This window comes from Rhipicephalus sanguineus, chromosome 4 (genome assembly GCF_013339695.2).
Source record: "Rhipicephalus sanguineus isolate Rsan-2018 chromosome 4, BIME_Rsan_1.4, whole genome shotgun sequence".
Classification (NCBI taxonomy): Eukaryota; Metazoa; Arthropoda; class Arachnida; order Ixodida; family Ixodidae; genus Rhipicephalus; species Rhipicephalus sanguineus.
Genome location: NC_051179.1, coordinates 197942919 through 197955186, shown reverse-complemented (window position 1 = coordinate 197955186; position 12268 = coordinate 197942919). Strand labels below are relative to the sequence as shown.

The 12268-nt window shown below is 53.6% G+C and overlaps 2 protein-coding genes across 2 annotated transcripts; one reads left to right on the top strand and one right to left on the bottom strand.

The window, feature by feature from the left end:
- Positions 1 to 1282: 1282 nt before the first annotated feature.
- LOC119391973 (uncharacterized) lies at positions 1283 to 2614 on the bottom strand. Its single transcript, XM_037659614.2, has 2 exons — positions 2465 to 2614; positions 1283 to 2014 (listed from the first exon to the last, which is right to left on the bottom strand). The coding sequence occupies exons 1-2, from the start codon at positions 2612 to 2614 to the stop codon at positions 1283 to 1285; spliced, it is 882 nt and encodes a 293-aa protein (XP_037515542.2).
- Positions 2615 to 2680: 66 nt separating this feature from the next.
- Positions 2681 to 4177, top strand: LOC125758169 (uncharacterized). Its single transcript, XM_049415019.1, has one exon. It carries the CDS (start codon positions 2760 to 2762, stop codon positions 3822 to 3824), a length of 1065 nt encoding a protein of 354 aa, XP_049270976.1. The 5' UTR covers positions 2681 to 2759; the 3' UTR covers positions 3825 to 4177.
- Positions 4178 to 12268: the final 8091 nt, after the last annotated feature.

Here is a 12268-nt window from a genome sequence, read left to right as displayed (position 1 = left end):
TGGTTATTTTTTCTTGTTTCTAGGTAAATATGTTGTTCAGACTTTCATTGCAAATAATGCTATGTGTTGTGGGAACTATTCTTACACCCTGGTTACGGGTAAGAAGGTCAATTTTTCGACGCGTAAAGAAAATCGTAATGCATATGGTGTGCACGAATATTCTGTGCTTATTTCCATAAGTGCTCATTTTGTACAGTGTAATAAAGTTGCATTATGTTTATCCCGTAATAAAATTGAAATATCATCAGTGCTGCACGACTATGCTTTATTTCTTATCTTAGAACTGAAGCACACAAACCACTCAAACATAATGTATATATTCTTGATCAGTACATAAGACACGCTCGCAATTAACCTGCGCATGTGCGACGCAATTAAACAACCAAGCAGTGGCGCAGGCAGGAATTTGTATTGAGGGGGAGGGGGGCACGTTTTTTTTAATGAAAGGGGCGGGGAGAGGGCGGCAAGCAGAAGACATATGTGGTAGAGTGTCATTTTGTGCTTTGTATCCCATGGCAGAAAAAAAATCGACAGGTATGGGAAAAACGTGCCCGGTTCCCGGTTTGCCAACCACTGCAATCAAGGTAAACAACTGCTCGCTTTTATTAAGCAGCGAAATACATGAATACAGCATAAAGTTTCCGAGAACATGCAAGATATGTTGTCACCAATTCCGATGCGAATCGTACTACAGTATGCTTAAGTACACTTCTCTGATCACGAGTCTGTACTAGTTGAGTTGACGTTGATATGAAAAACACTCGCGAAGCTTGGGCTCGCCAGCTCGCTTCGGAGGGCAATAACACGAGCCCTTGTTAAATGACGTCACTTGTTACCGGATATTGCGTCACATCCGGTTGATTTTTTTTTGTTCCGCCGGAAATGTTCCCTCCTCACACAGATGACGCTAAGCCCCATGAGCAGCTTAAAAGCCGCCATTTTTTGAACGTATAGGCTTCTATGGAAGCTTCGCTACCATTTACATTTACCTTGAACTGACTGCGGGAGCACGCACAATTTTTGTCTTCTGAGGGCGAGAGTTCTTATCACACTGGCGCTCGGTTTAGCAGCATCGACGCTGCGCGCAGGCGCAGAAGCGGGCCGCGCCGTGCTGCCACACCACCCCCTACGCAGAGAGGTGCCCTCAGGTTTGAAGAGCATTGGGGACGCGCACCTGGCGTCCAAAGCGCGCGAAGTAGGGCACGGGCCGAGGCGTTGGAGACTGTTGTGGGTGATTTACGGGAGGCGCGCAGGAGTTGTTAGTTTCCTCGGAGAGGATGTATCATGGCTTCAGTCGGTCGACGGAGACGCGAACATCCCTCCCGCTGATTTGAAGGGTGAATGTCTTGTTGTCAAGGCGGATGACATTATAGGGTCCGGAGTAAGGTGGTTGAAACGGCGCACGTACACTGTCGTCGCGGAGAAAGGCATGCGAGCACGTTGACAAGTCCTTAAACACGAACGGGGTCTGCTTCGTGTGACGTGCTGCTGGTGGCGGGCGCAGTGAGGCCATTGTGCGACGCAGGCGGGCGACAAAGTCTGTCGCGTCCGAGCTGGTGATGTCCGAAGTTGCAGCGGAGAGAAGTTTCCCAGGTAGGCGAGGCGGCTCCCCGTAAACCAGTTCTGCAGGCGTTGTCTGGATGTCTGGTTTTAAAGTGGCGCGCAGACGAAGAGCGACGGCCAGGAGAGCCTCGAGCCAAGTTGAGTTAGGGTGGCACGTGATGGCTGCCTTGAGCTGTCGGTGAAACCGCTCAATCATCCCGTTGGCGCAGGGGTGGTAGCTGGTGGTCTGCGAGCGCTCGAACCCAGTGGAAAGCCCGAGGAGCCTGAAGAGTTGGGACTCGAACTGCCGTCCTTGATCGGTTGTGACGCGATGAGGAGTGCCGAAGCGGGAAATCCAGCCGGTGAAAAAGGCCGAGGCGACGTCTTCTGCGGTAAACCTTTCGAGCGGCAATACTCCAGGCCATCGAGTGTACCGATCGATGGCGGTGAGGCAGTAGCGGTAAGGCCCGACCTGTGGAATGGGGCCAATGATGTCGATGTGGACGTGTTGAAATTGTTGCGACGGCAGGGGGAATGCCCCTAGCGGTGATGTGACGTGTCGGGTGATATTGGCGCGCTGACATGGAATGCACGTTATGGGAACCACGCCCACCGGCTATCGCGAGATAGCGCCACGTGCTGCGCAGAGGCGGTGCGCGTGGCCCAGCTGCGCGGCTTAAAAGGGGCAGCCTGCGCGCCGCCCAGGAGAGACGTGCCTGGGACGCCAGGAAGGACGGATGCGGCCACCCGCGCTGGCGGATTGCTGCTGCCGCCGATCATGGTCGTCGCCTCGTCGTCTCGTGTGCCTGGACTGACCCCGCCGTATGCAGCGTAGAGTTAAATAAATTGTTGTTGTTTGTTGCGAATTGAAGCCTCCGTCCTCCTTGCTTTAACTACGGACGGGACGCAGCAAGTCCAGTACCCACAGCTGGCGCCCAACGTGGGGCTTGCTCTCGCCCGTAGGAATGGCACGGGGGACGTAGGTCCAGTCGCTCGTCTTGTTCGTTGAGTCTCCGGGTAGCGCACTCTTGTGCGTGTTGTTTTGTGGCGCGGTTTTTTTTCTCCTCTTCATGGCGCAGGCAGACGGAAAGCACCTCCGGTCCGGGACGGTCTGGCCTACCGGCGGTGAGCAGGATTCTTCGCACGAGCAGGCTGACCATCTGCTGGCACAGCAGCTGAACACATTTCAGCGTGTCGCTGAGTTGTGCAACGCGGTCATGGACCGCATGGACACTCGGGCCGGCGAACCACAGCTCCTACCTCCGGCCACGCTACCCACGTACACGGGTTACGACGACCCGAAATCAGTGGCTGACTTTCTAGAGGAAATGGACAGGTATGTCAGAGCGACCGGTGCCTCTGAAGCGCACGTGATGGCTCGAATCCTGCCGTTGGCTTTACGGGATGCCGCAGGACGGTGGTGGAGGCTACAAACGCCTTTCACCACATGGGCAGAATTTGAACAGCGCTTCCGAGAGGAATTTCTGCCCCCTGGGTACGAGCTGCGAGTCCAGCGTGAGCTCGAACTAAGAACCCAGCATCCGGACGAAAGTTTGCTCGAGTACGTCCGGACGATGCAGGAACTGCATCGCCGAGCAGCACTGACTGCCTCGGAAAGGGACCAAGTAGCTCGGGTCATTCGACAGAGTCATCCCAGATTCAAGCCATTTCTTTACGGGCGCACATTCGAAACCCTTGAACAGCTCGCACGGGAGGCCCTCGGTGTACAAGGCGCCCTGTTAGCTGAGAGCACTTACGTGCCACCGCCAGCGCCGCAATCTGCTCTTGAGCCTTCACTGGCTTGGCGCGCCCCCGTAGCCAGTCCCTCATGCGACCTGACGAGCCCAGGCGCATTCACGGCTATCTCCTCCCGCGCCCTGGACCCCTTCGCACATGAGCAAGGGCGGCGCGGGGCCCCTTTGAATACCGTATCAGGGGTAAGCTGTCCCTGGGAGCAAGTGTCCGCAGAGAAGCGTCATAGTGCAGAGCGCTCGCTCCTTACTCGAGCCATACAAGAGCATAGTCGGTCGGACCCCCAGTCCCGATACGCCGGGTTCACAAGTCCTGCGCGAGCCGACTGCGACAGGCGCTCCTGTTATGGGTACTCCGGGGGCCACTCCGCCGAAAGGCGTGATGTCAGTGATAGGTTAACTGGCCAAAGCAGACATACGCATGTCGTATGCTACCAGTGCGGTCAAGCTGGTCATGTGAGGCGGCAATGCTTTGCGCGGCGTAGCGCGAATGCAGAGAGTTCGGGAAACCGCTTCGGCCGGCGACACTAACCACTGGCGGTGTGTCGCAGCCCACGGCCGTCAATGCCAGGAGCGTGGAACGCTGTGCGGAGCGTGTAATGGACAAACATCAAGCTGGTGAGTCAGTCATCGTTCCCCCTGTTTGCCGCGTAACGCAGGCGCAGTCTCCAGAACCGACGATGAAAGTTAAAGCGCTGGGCATTACCGTACCTGCTCTTCTTGATACCGGTTCAGGAATCTCGTTAATCGGTGACGTGTTGCTAGAGAAGTGTAAAGCTAAAAAGATGAGGTTTCGTAACTCAAATGTTCAGTTGCTGATGGCATCAAGCCACGTATCAAACGCTGAAGGTTGTGTTCGCTTACGGATAAGCTTTAATGGAAAAACGAAGCGCCAGCGATTTGTTTGTTTGCCTGGCCTCTCAGTGTCAATGCTTCTCGGTCGAGATTTTCTTGCAGGCGAGGGGCTCACACACGACTTTCCTGCAAGAGGCTACCGCCTTCACGGACAGTCCGAGACAACACCCTTTGCGGAGAAGATAGACTTCGTGCCTGTACCAAGACACGTGGAAGGCGTGGCAGCCATGCACACCACCCTGCCGTCAGCAGTCATGCAGTCCCTCAGCGACTTCACGGGAACGAACCACCAGCGGAAGCAGCTAGAGGCCGTGCTGACACCGTTCTCGGGAATGTTTACGGAACGTCCTGGGAAGACCGACGTCCTAGTGCATCGCATCAATACCGGCGACGCCCGGCCATGGCGTTGCAACCCGAGACCGCTGAGCCAGCACAAGCGAGCCGTTCTCGATAAAGCCCTGGACGAAATGATCGACCCTCGGACAGTCCGTGGGCCTTCCCTGTGGTATTGGCCCCAAATAAAGATGGTGCGGCACGCCTTTGTGTGGACCACCGCAGGCTCAACGCAGTTACGGTGAGAGATTCCTACCCTTTGCCAGCAATATCGAGCATAACTTATGCGCTGGGAAACGCAAAGTTCTTCACCACTATCGACTGTTCTCGTGGGTATCTACAAATCGAGGTTCACCCTGACGTTATCCCGAAAACGGCATTCACATGTCATAGAGGCTTGTTCGAGTTTGTGCGCATGCCCTTTGGTCTTCCCAATAGTCCGAGTTCTTATCAGCGCATGATGGATATGGTCTTGGGTGATGCAAAGTTTAATTATGCACTTTGGTATCTTGATGATGTGACGGTGTTTTCGCGCACGTTTGAAGATCATCTTGAACACTTGCATACGGTGCTACAGCGCAGGTCAGCAGCCGGTCTAACTGTTCATCCCGGAAAACTGCAGCTCGCTACTAACAAAATCAACCTTCTTGGGTTTGTTGTCGACAACGGCGTACTAAAACCAAACCCAGATAAACTGAAGGCAATTGCAGATTACCCCCCACCCCAGAACACTAAGAGCTTGCAAAGGTTTCTCGGAATGATTGCTTTTTATCGTGACTTCATTTTGCAGTGCGCAGACATCTCCCGACCACTAACTCAGTTGCAAAAGAAAGGCGCGAAATGGCTCTGGAGCGGTGAGCAACAAGCAGCTTTCGACACGCTTCTGAAAGCGATCACCAGTAACGCCACCCTTCAGCTGCCAGATCTAAATAAAACCTTTTGTGTTACAGACAGACGCCAGCGATTACGGACTTGGCGCAGTACGTTTGCAGGAATGCGCAGGCGCTCTGAGGCCCGTTGCCTTCGCAAGCCACACTCTGATCGGGGCGGAATGAAACTACTCGGTAACAGAAAAAGAGTGCCTGGCTATCATTTTCGCATTAAAGAAGTTTGACATGTTTTTGGACGGGGCTCAGTTTGTCATTCAGACTGATCACCAAGCGCTCTCTCGGCTGAAACGATTGCCTAATCCCTCGGGACGATTGGCCCGATGGGCGCTTACCTTGCAGCGCTACGACTATGTCATTGAGTACAAGAAGGGTAGCACTAACACAGTTGCCGACGCACTTTCACGTGCACCTTTGTCTATTGAACCCCAGGTCGAGCCGGAAACAGTGTGTGCGGTTACGACACCAGCTGTGACAATACAGTCACGTTGGGGTACTTTGGTCACTAAACAGGAGCTTCTTGCAGCACAGCAAGGTGATGGCCTTTGTCGTAAGGTGTCAGAAAAGCTAGCGGCTCGTGATCCAACTGACACCGGAAGCGACGAGGAGACAGACTGCTACCTGCTCGGAGAAGGAGGCCTCTTGTTCCGGTACTTTCCTCAGGTTGATGATGGTAGTGTGGAGTCACCGTTTCGAGTTGTTATTCCTCGCAAACTTCGCAAATTGTTCATAAAGTACTACCATGACAGTGCTTTAGCTGGTCACTCTTCAGGGCAGAAGACTTACGAGAAGCTCTGTCGTACTGTAACGTGGCCAGGGTTGAAACAGGATGTATTAGGCTACGCGCGTTCCTGTTCAGTTTGTCAAAAGGCGAAACCACGTGGGGGTTTACCGTTAGGAACAATGCAGTCAGTTGAGAGTACATCGCCATGGCAGATTGTTGCCTGTGACGTAATGGGCCCGTTTCCCATGAGTCCGCGGCGAAACCAGTATCTGCTTGTTGTGACTGACCATTTCACGAAATGGGTTGAATTGTTTCCTTTGCGCAAGCTCACTTCGCAGAAAATATGGGACTGCCTTCTCGAAACCTTCACGAGGTTCGGATTCCCTGCCCAGCTGATCACGGACAACGCGACGTACTTCACCAGCAAGGTGTTCACGGATTCCTGTGACGCTTTGGGAATTTGTCACAAGCGCACGTCTGTGTATCACCCGCAAGCCAACATCACGGAACGGGTAAACCGAAATGTGAAATCTATGCTTGTCGCGCATACTGAGCGTCATAAAGACTGGGACCTGAAACTGGCACAAATAGCGTTCGCAACTAGAACGACAGTTAATCGCTCAACAGGCTTCACTCCTGCTCAACCTAACCTGGGCAAAGAATTGAGCTTTCCGCACGACAGTGCTTTGACATGTGCAACCGCTTCTTCAAGGCCTTCTTCAAAGTTTGCAAGGGACCTGAGACAGAGGCTGACCGACACGGCAAACAAGCCAGACAGCACCTCGATGTGTCCCGAATGGAACAGGCAGGACAGTATGACAAGCGTCGACAAAACGTTAGCTTTGAGGTTGGGGACTTGGTGTTGAAGCGGACACACCCGCTCAGCGACGCCTCGAAAGGTTTTGCCGCTTCCTTAGCTAACAGGTGGGACGGACCGTATAGAATCACCCGGAAATCCAGGCTTTCGTACATGCTGAAAGATTGTTTAACTAATCAAGCGTGTGGCCCTGTTCATGTCTCAGATCTGAAACCATTTTACGCACGGCAAGACGCAGCAGCTGGTGATCCAGATATGCCTCACCAGGGTTTGGCCACCCAGTCACCCACGCCACCAAGCAAGTGGTACAACCTGCGTCCTCGGTGACGGACAAGAGGCGTTTGCGAAAATGACTCATTCCCTGTACTTGTACTTTTTCCCAGTCGCGTTTTTCCACGAATTTTGGAGAGAGGAGGAAGCATTCATAGGCCTTCCCAAAGTACTCTAATATCCCGTTCGCCTTGTTATGCGTTGAATGCACATAATTTTGTTGGTGGCGAGAAGAAAATGTTTACTGGTTTTCGTTGTCCTCGCTATGCTTTAGGGTCCCTGCAGCCGGCCTTTCCGGACCATCTTCCGGTCCCCACCACGTCATTTTGAGGGGGGGGGGATGTGTGGGAACCACGCCCACCGGCTATCGCGAGATAGCGCCACGTGCTGCGCAGAGGCGGTGCGCGTGGCCCAGCTGCGCGGCTTAAAAGGGGCAGCCTGCGCGCCGCCCAGGAGAGACGTGCCTGGGACGCCAGGAAGGACGGATGCGGCCACCCACGCTGGCCAATTGCTGCTGCCGCCGATCATGGTCGTCGCCTCGTCGTCTCGTGTGCCTGGACCGACCCCGCCGTATGCAGCGTAGAGTTAAATAAATTGTTGTTGTTTGTTGCGAATTGAAACCTCCGTCCTCCTTGCTTTAACTATGGACGGGACGCAGCAAGCCAGGTATCCACAACGTGCGTGCCCAGGTGCGGCAGTCCCGTTGAATTGAGGGTCAAACATAGCGGTCAGTTACAACTTACAAGGTGTGTAGAAGCGCGGATGCCGGGGTGGCTGAGGTTGTGTAACTGGGCTGAAAACGCTGCGGCGAAGGAACATATGGTCTCACTCGTCCGGTGGATATGTCGCAGTAGAGAGTTTCCGTCGACCCAGGGGCGGCGACTTAAATTGAAGAGAGGAGCCATTTTCGAGGAGCTGCTGGAGTTCGGCGTCCGTTTTCTGAGCGTTGGCGAGGGTGTCAGTCGTAACGGGTGGCAGCTCGACAGCAGAGACGCGCGAGAGTGCGTCGGCGACCACGTTATCCTTTCAGCTGATGTGTTGGATGTCGGTGGTAAACTTGGCGATACATGACAGTTGGTTCTGCTGGACCGGTGGAAGTTTTTCGCGTGGTTGGGAGAAGGCGTAAGTGATAGGTTTGTGGTCAGTGTAGATGGTGCAGTGCTGTGCCTCGAAAATCCGGCGAAAGTGTTGGACCGCTTCGTAGATGGCGAGAAGCTCTCTGTAGTAGGCTGGCCATGTTGTCTCCGCAGGGGCCGGAGTTTCATCGGCGATGCTTGTAGACGAGGGTGTTTTTGGGCTAGAAAGTTTCTTCGAAAATGCCAACGCGCGCCAGTTTTGGCCCACGCGCTGCGTTAGGGAGGCTCCAACGGCGGTGCTAGAGGCATCAGTGAAAAGGCCCAAGGGAGCTTCTGGCTTGAGATGTGAAAGTAGAGTGGCGTTGCAGAGGGCAGTTTTGCAGTCTTCGAACGCTTGAGTTATAAGTGGTGTCCAAGTGACAGGATGGTTGCCTCGTAGGCCAGCCAACGCGTCATGAAGAGGGGCCTGATATGCGGCTGCTTCAGGCACGAAGCGCTTGTAAAAGTTGAGCATGCACAGGAAACGGCGGAGATCTTTCGCTGTGACCGGCCGGGCGTAGTTCTTAAGGGCCAAGATGCGGTCAGGCAAGGGTGTAGTCCCTTCTGAAGAAATTTGATGGCCAAGAAACGTGACGACTGGGGCGCCAAGCGTGCTCTTCTGGACGTTTATGAGTAAGCCGTGGTCGTCGAGACGTTGAAACAGTTGGTGAATGTGTTGGCGGTGAGCCTTTTCGTTGGGGGAGGAAACCAGGATGTCGTCTAGGTAGACAAAACAGAAGTCTAGGCCGCGGACGACGTCGTCGATGAAGCGTTGGAAGGTTTGGCCCGCATTGCGGAGGCCGAAACTCATGAAATTTTATTCGAATAAGCCGAAGGGTGTAATGATCGCGGTCTTCGGAACGTCATCTGTGTTCACAGGAATTTGTGTGTAGGTCTTTACCAAGTCAGTAGTTGAGAATACGGCGCTGCCGTATAAGCGGTGGGCAAAATCCTGTGTATGACGTACGGGGCACCTGTCTGGGATGGTACGGGCATTGACGGTGCGATAATCTCCACAGGGCCGCCAGCCATCGGTCTTCTTCCGCACCAAATGAAGCGGTGAGGCGTAAGGCCCCTTCGAGCGGCGGAGCATCGCTTCAAACTCTACTTGGGCGATTCGAAGGCGGTCCGGAGCTAGGCGGCGGGCGTGGCAGGAGACCGGCGGGCCTGGAGTAGTGTGGATGTAGTGCACGGTTGAGTGGCGTACCTCTCGGGGACGCCCGCTAGGTCGTGTCAGGTCAGGAAATTCTGCGATGATGGCGTGGTATGGCGATTGATCTTCAACGGAGAAAGCTTTACCGCTGGGCTGTGCGTTGGCCCGGCGCGGAGAGGCCTGTTGTGGCGTGGATAAGTCGGTCATGCCGGTAGTCAGGTAAGAGATGGCAGTACGCCAGGAAGTCGGACCCGATGATTGGCTCTGCGACGTCGGCGATGACGAAATTCCATGGGAATTCACGGCGTAGGTTTTTGAGGGTGATGTTGAGTCGGAGAGCGCCGTAGGTCTTAATGCTTGAATGGTTCGCCGCACTTAGCTCGAATGACGTGCAAGGGCGCCTGTCGTGCAGGAAGGCTAGGGGAAAGCAGCAGATGTCAGAACCGCAGTCAATGAGGAACCTGCGCTTACTGACTTGGTCGGTGACAAAAATGAGACGGCCTCTAAGCTGGCAGCTCGGGGCCGTATCTACGGGCTGCTGTTAAAATTTCCCTGACGTCCAACTCAGCAGGATGGCTGGCATTTCCGGGCTCTGTCACCGAAGCGACGATGATAGTAGAAGCGGCCGTTGTCGTTTTCTTGCGATAAATCGGTGTTTTGGCCTCGGCTTTAGGGGCGTTTTCCGAGATGAAACGTCAGGCGTTGATCCAGATGCCTTTGAATAGAATCCACTTGACGGGCGATTTCGTCGATACGACTAGTGAGCTCGGGGGTGGACTGTGGGGCGCCGGCGGCGTGGACCAAAAGAGGTGGCGGCGGTGGAGAGGCTTCCACGACTCGGTCGGCAATTTCGGCGAGCTGGTTCAGCGGCAGATTCGGCTGAACCTGGAGGATAGCCTGAGCATGAGAGGGTAAATGGTCAAGCCACATTATTCGGAGCAAGGTGTCGTGAACGAGCGTGCTGCCCGCGAGGGCACGCATAAAGCGCAGGAGCTGCGTTGGCTTGCGGTCACCGAGCGCTTCGTGCTGAAGGAGTTGACGCACTTTCTCGTCTTCTGAAGGTGATTCAGGTGCAGGTAGCAGTCGTCAGCTGGAAGAATTGCGAGTACATCGCGGAGCTCAGCTGCGTAGCGAGAGTCTAGGTGGGCGACGACGTAGTGCAGCACGTCCGGTCCTGGGTAATACGTGCCAGAGAAAACTGCGCATCGAATTGTGCGAACCACACCTCAGGGGACTCTACCCAAAAGGGTGGGAATTTTGACGGCGACGCGACAGACCTCCGTGCCGGCGGTGGCCGCTGGAGTGGTGGCGCCCGCTGGGGCAGAGCTTTGGGAGGCGTGGCCCGAGCGCGGCTGTGCAGAATTGTCGGATGAGTGTGGTTCACTTTGGGTGCGTTGCTGCTGTTCGTGGAGTTGCTCCTCTTGGTTCTTGATTACCAGTTGTTGGGCCTGAAGTTGCACTTAAAGAATTTGTACTTGTTGGCGAAGAGCGGCGAAGGCTTCCTGGTCGGCCATGGCGGTGCGGTAAGTTCATTTTCCGGGTCACCAAATGTGGGTACACATTACTTTAATGCGTCCGCACGAAAAGACTTAACAGCGACAACTGGCCAACTGACTAATTGCGGGAGCACACACAGTTTTTGTCTTCTGAGGGCGAGAGCTCTTATCACAGTGGCGCTCGGTTTAGTAGCGTCGACGCTGCGCGCAGGCGCTGAAGCGGCGCCGCCACAGTCACTTATCACGGCTGGCGTGACTACCACTTTTAATGCAATTTTGGCAAAGATGACCTCACAAAAAATAAATATTCTATTTTGAACTATAAATGGGTGGGTAAGTTAAATAAGACATGCTTGTTTAGAAGAAAAAGTTATTTCAACGCTGGCTACTCCTGAAAAAAAGTTTTTTTTTTGAGTGGCCTACAACCTTAAAATTGCCGCGCACTATCACTAGACTCGTCCCCGAAGAAGAGCGCTCCCACTGCATTTCAGATTGCGTTGCTAGTATGAAGGGTTCTAATACGCACCTCAAGTGTCCTGATCCTATCCGGCCTTTGGTTAATTACTGTGTCGAGAAGAAACTCAGGCCAGTAATTTCAGATAAGGAAGGGTATTTTGTATTTATGCCGGACAGTTTGTTCTCAGAAAAAGCATTAACAGCCTTAAAAAAGAATTTTAGGACGGTAAAACCTTAACTATCGGTAGTTAGGCAAAGTACTGTCGACCTTTTGTAAAGGCCTTGAGAGAATAGCTTGTAATGTCCAGGAGGCTAAATCACTTGCTGTAGAATTAATGAGGACTAACAGACTGTTCGTTCTCATTAATATTGTGTTAGATGCAAACGATGATTCGGGAGACGTGAAAGAATGACTGGAAAAAACAACGGTTACTTTAACACAACAATGTTTATATAGATAAAGTAAAGAAAACTGCCGGAGAGACAAAAATACGGCGTCTCTCCAGTTGCACAGCCCTCCCTCTTCTGCCTTCTCCCGGGACCCGCGCACAGTCGCACACCCGCGCTCACCACGGGGGTTCACTTCGGTGTCACATTAAAGCTCCGGCCACCGGCCGGCTCGGCTCGCACAGTGGTCGTGGCCTGGCGCCATCTTTCCAGCCCCGTCTCGCACAAGAGTAAGCACAATTGTGTATAACAAAGAAAACGAACCCTTCAAAGTCCCCTTCTTTCATGATTTTAGAATTGTTTTTTTCAGCGAAAACACAGAAGCACGAGATTCCGTTACGAGCAATCGTTTCCGAGCAAGGCACCTGGCAAGTCGCTGTATCCAGTTATTTGCAGAACTGCTTAACCTCTTTGAGTTTTTC

What these genes read in the sequence shown, in the direction of transcription:
- LOC119391973 (XM_037659614.2), bottom strand. Translation starts at nt 2,614, where the DNA reads ATGAAGAGGAGAAAAAAAACCGCGCCACAAAACAACACGCACAAGAGT. An exon ending in ACGTTGGGCGCCAGCTGTGG is followed by an intron (nt 2,015 to 2,464) that starts GTACTGGACTTG and finishes CCCATTCCACAG; the next exon opens with GTCGGGCCTTACCGCTACTG.
- LOC125758169 (XM_049415019.1), top strand. Translation starts at nt 2,760, where the DNA reads ATGGACCGCATGGACACTCGGGCCGGCGAACCACAGCTCCTACCTCCG.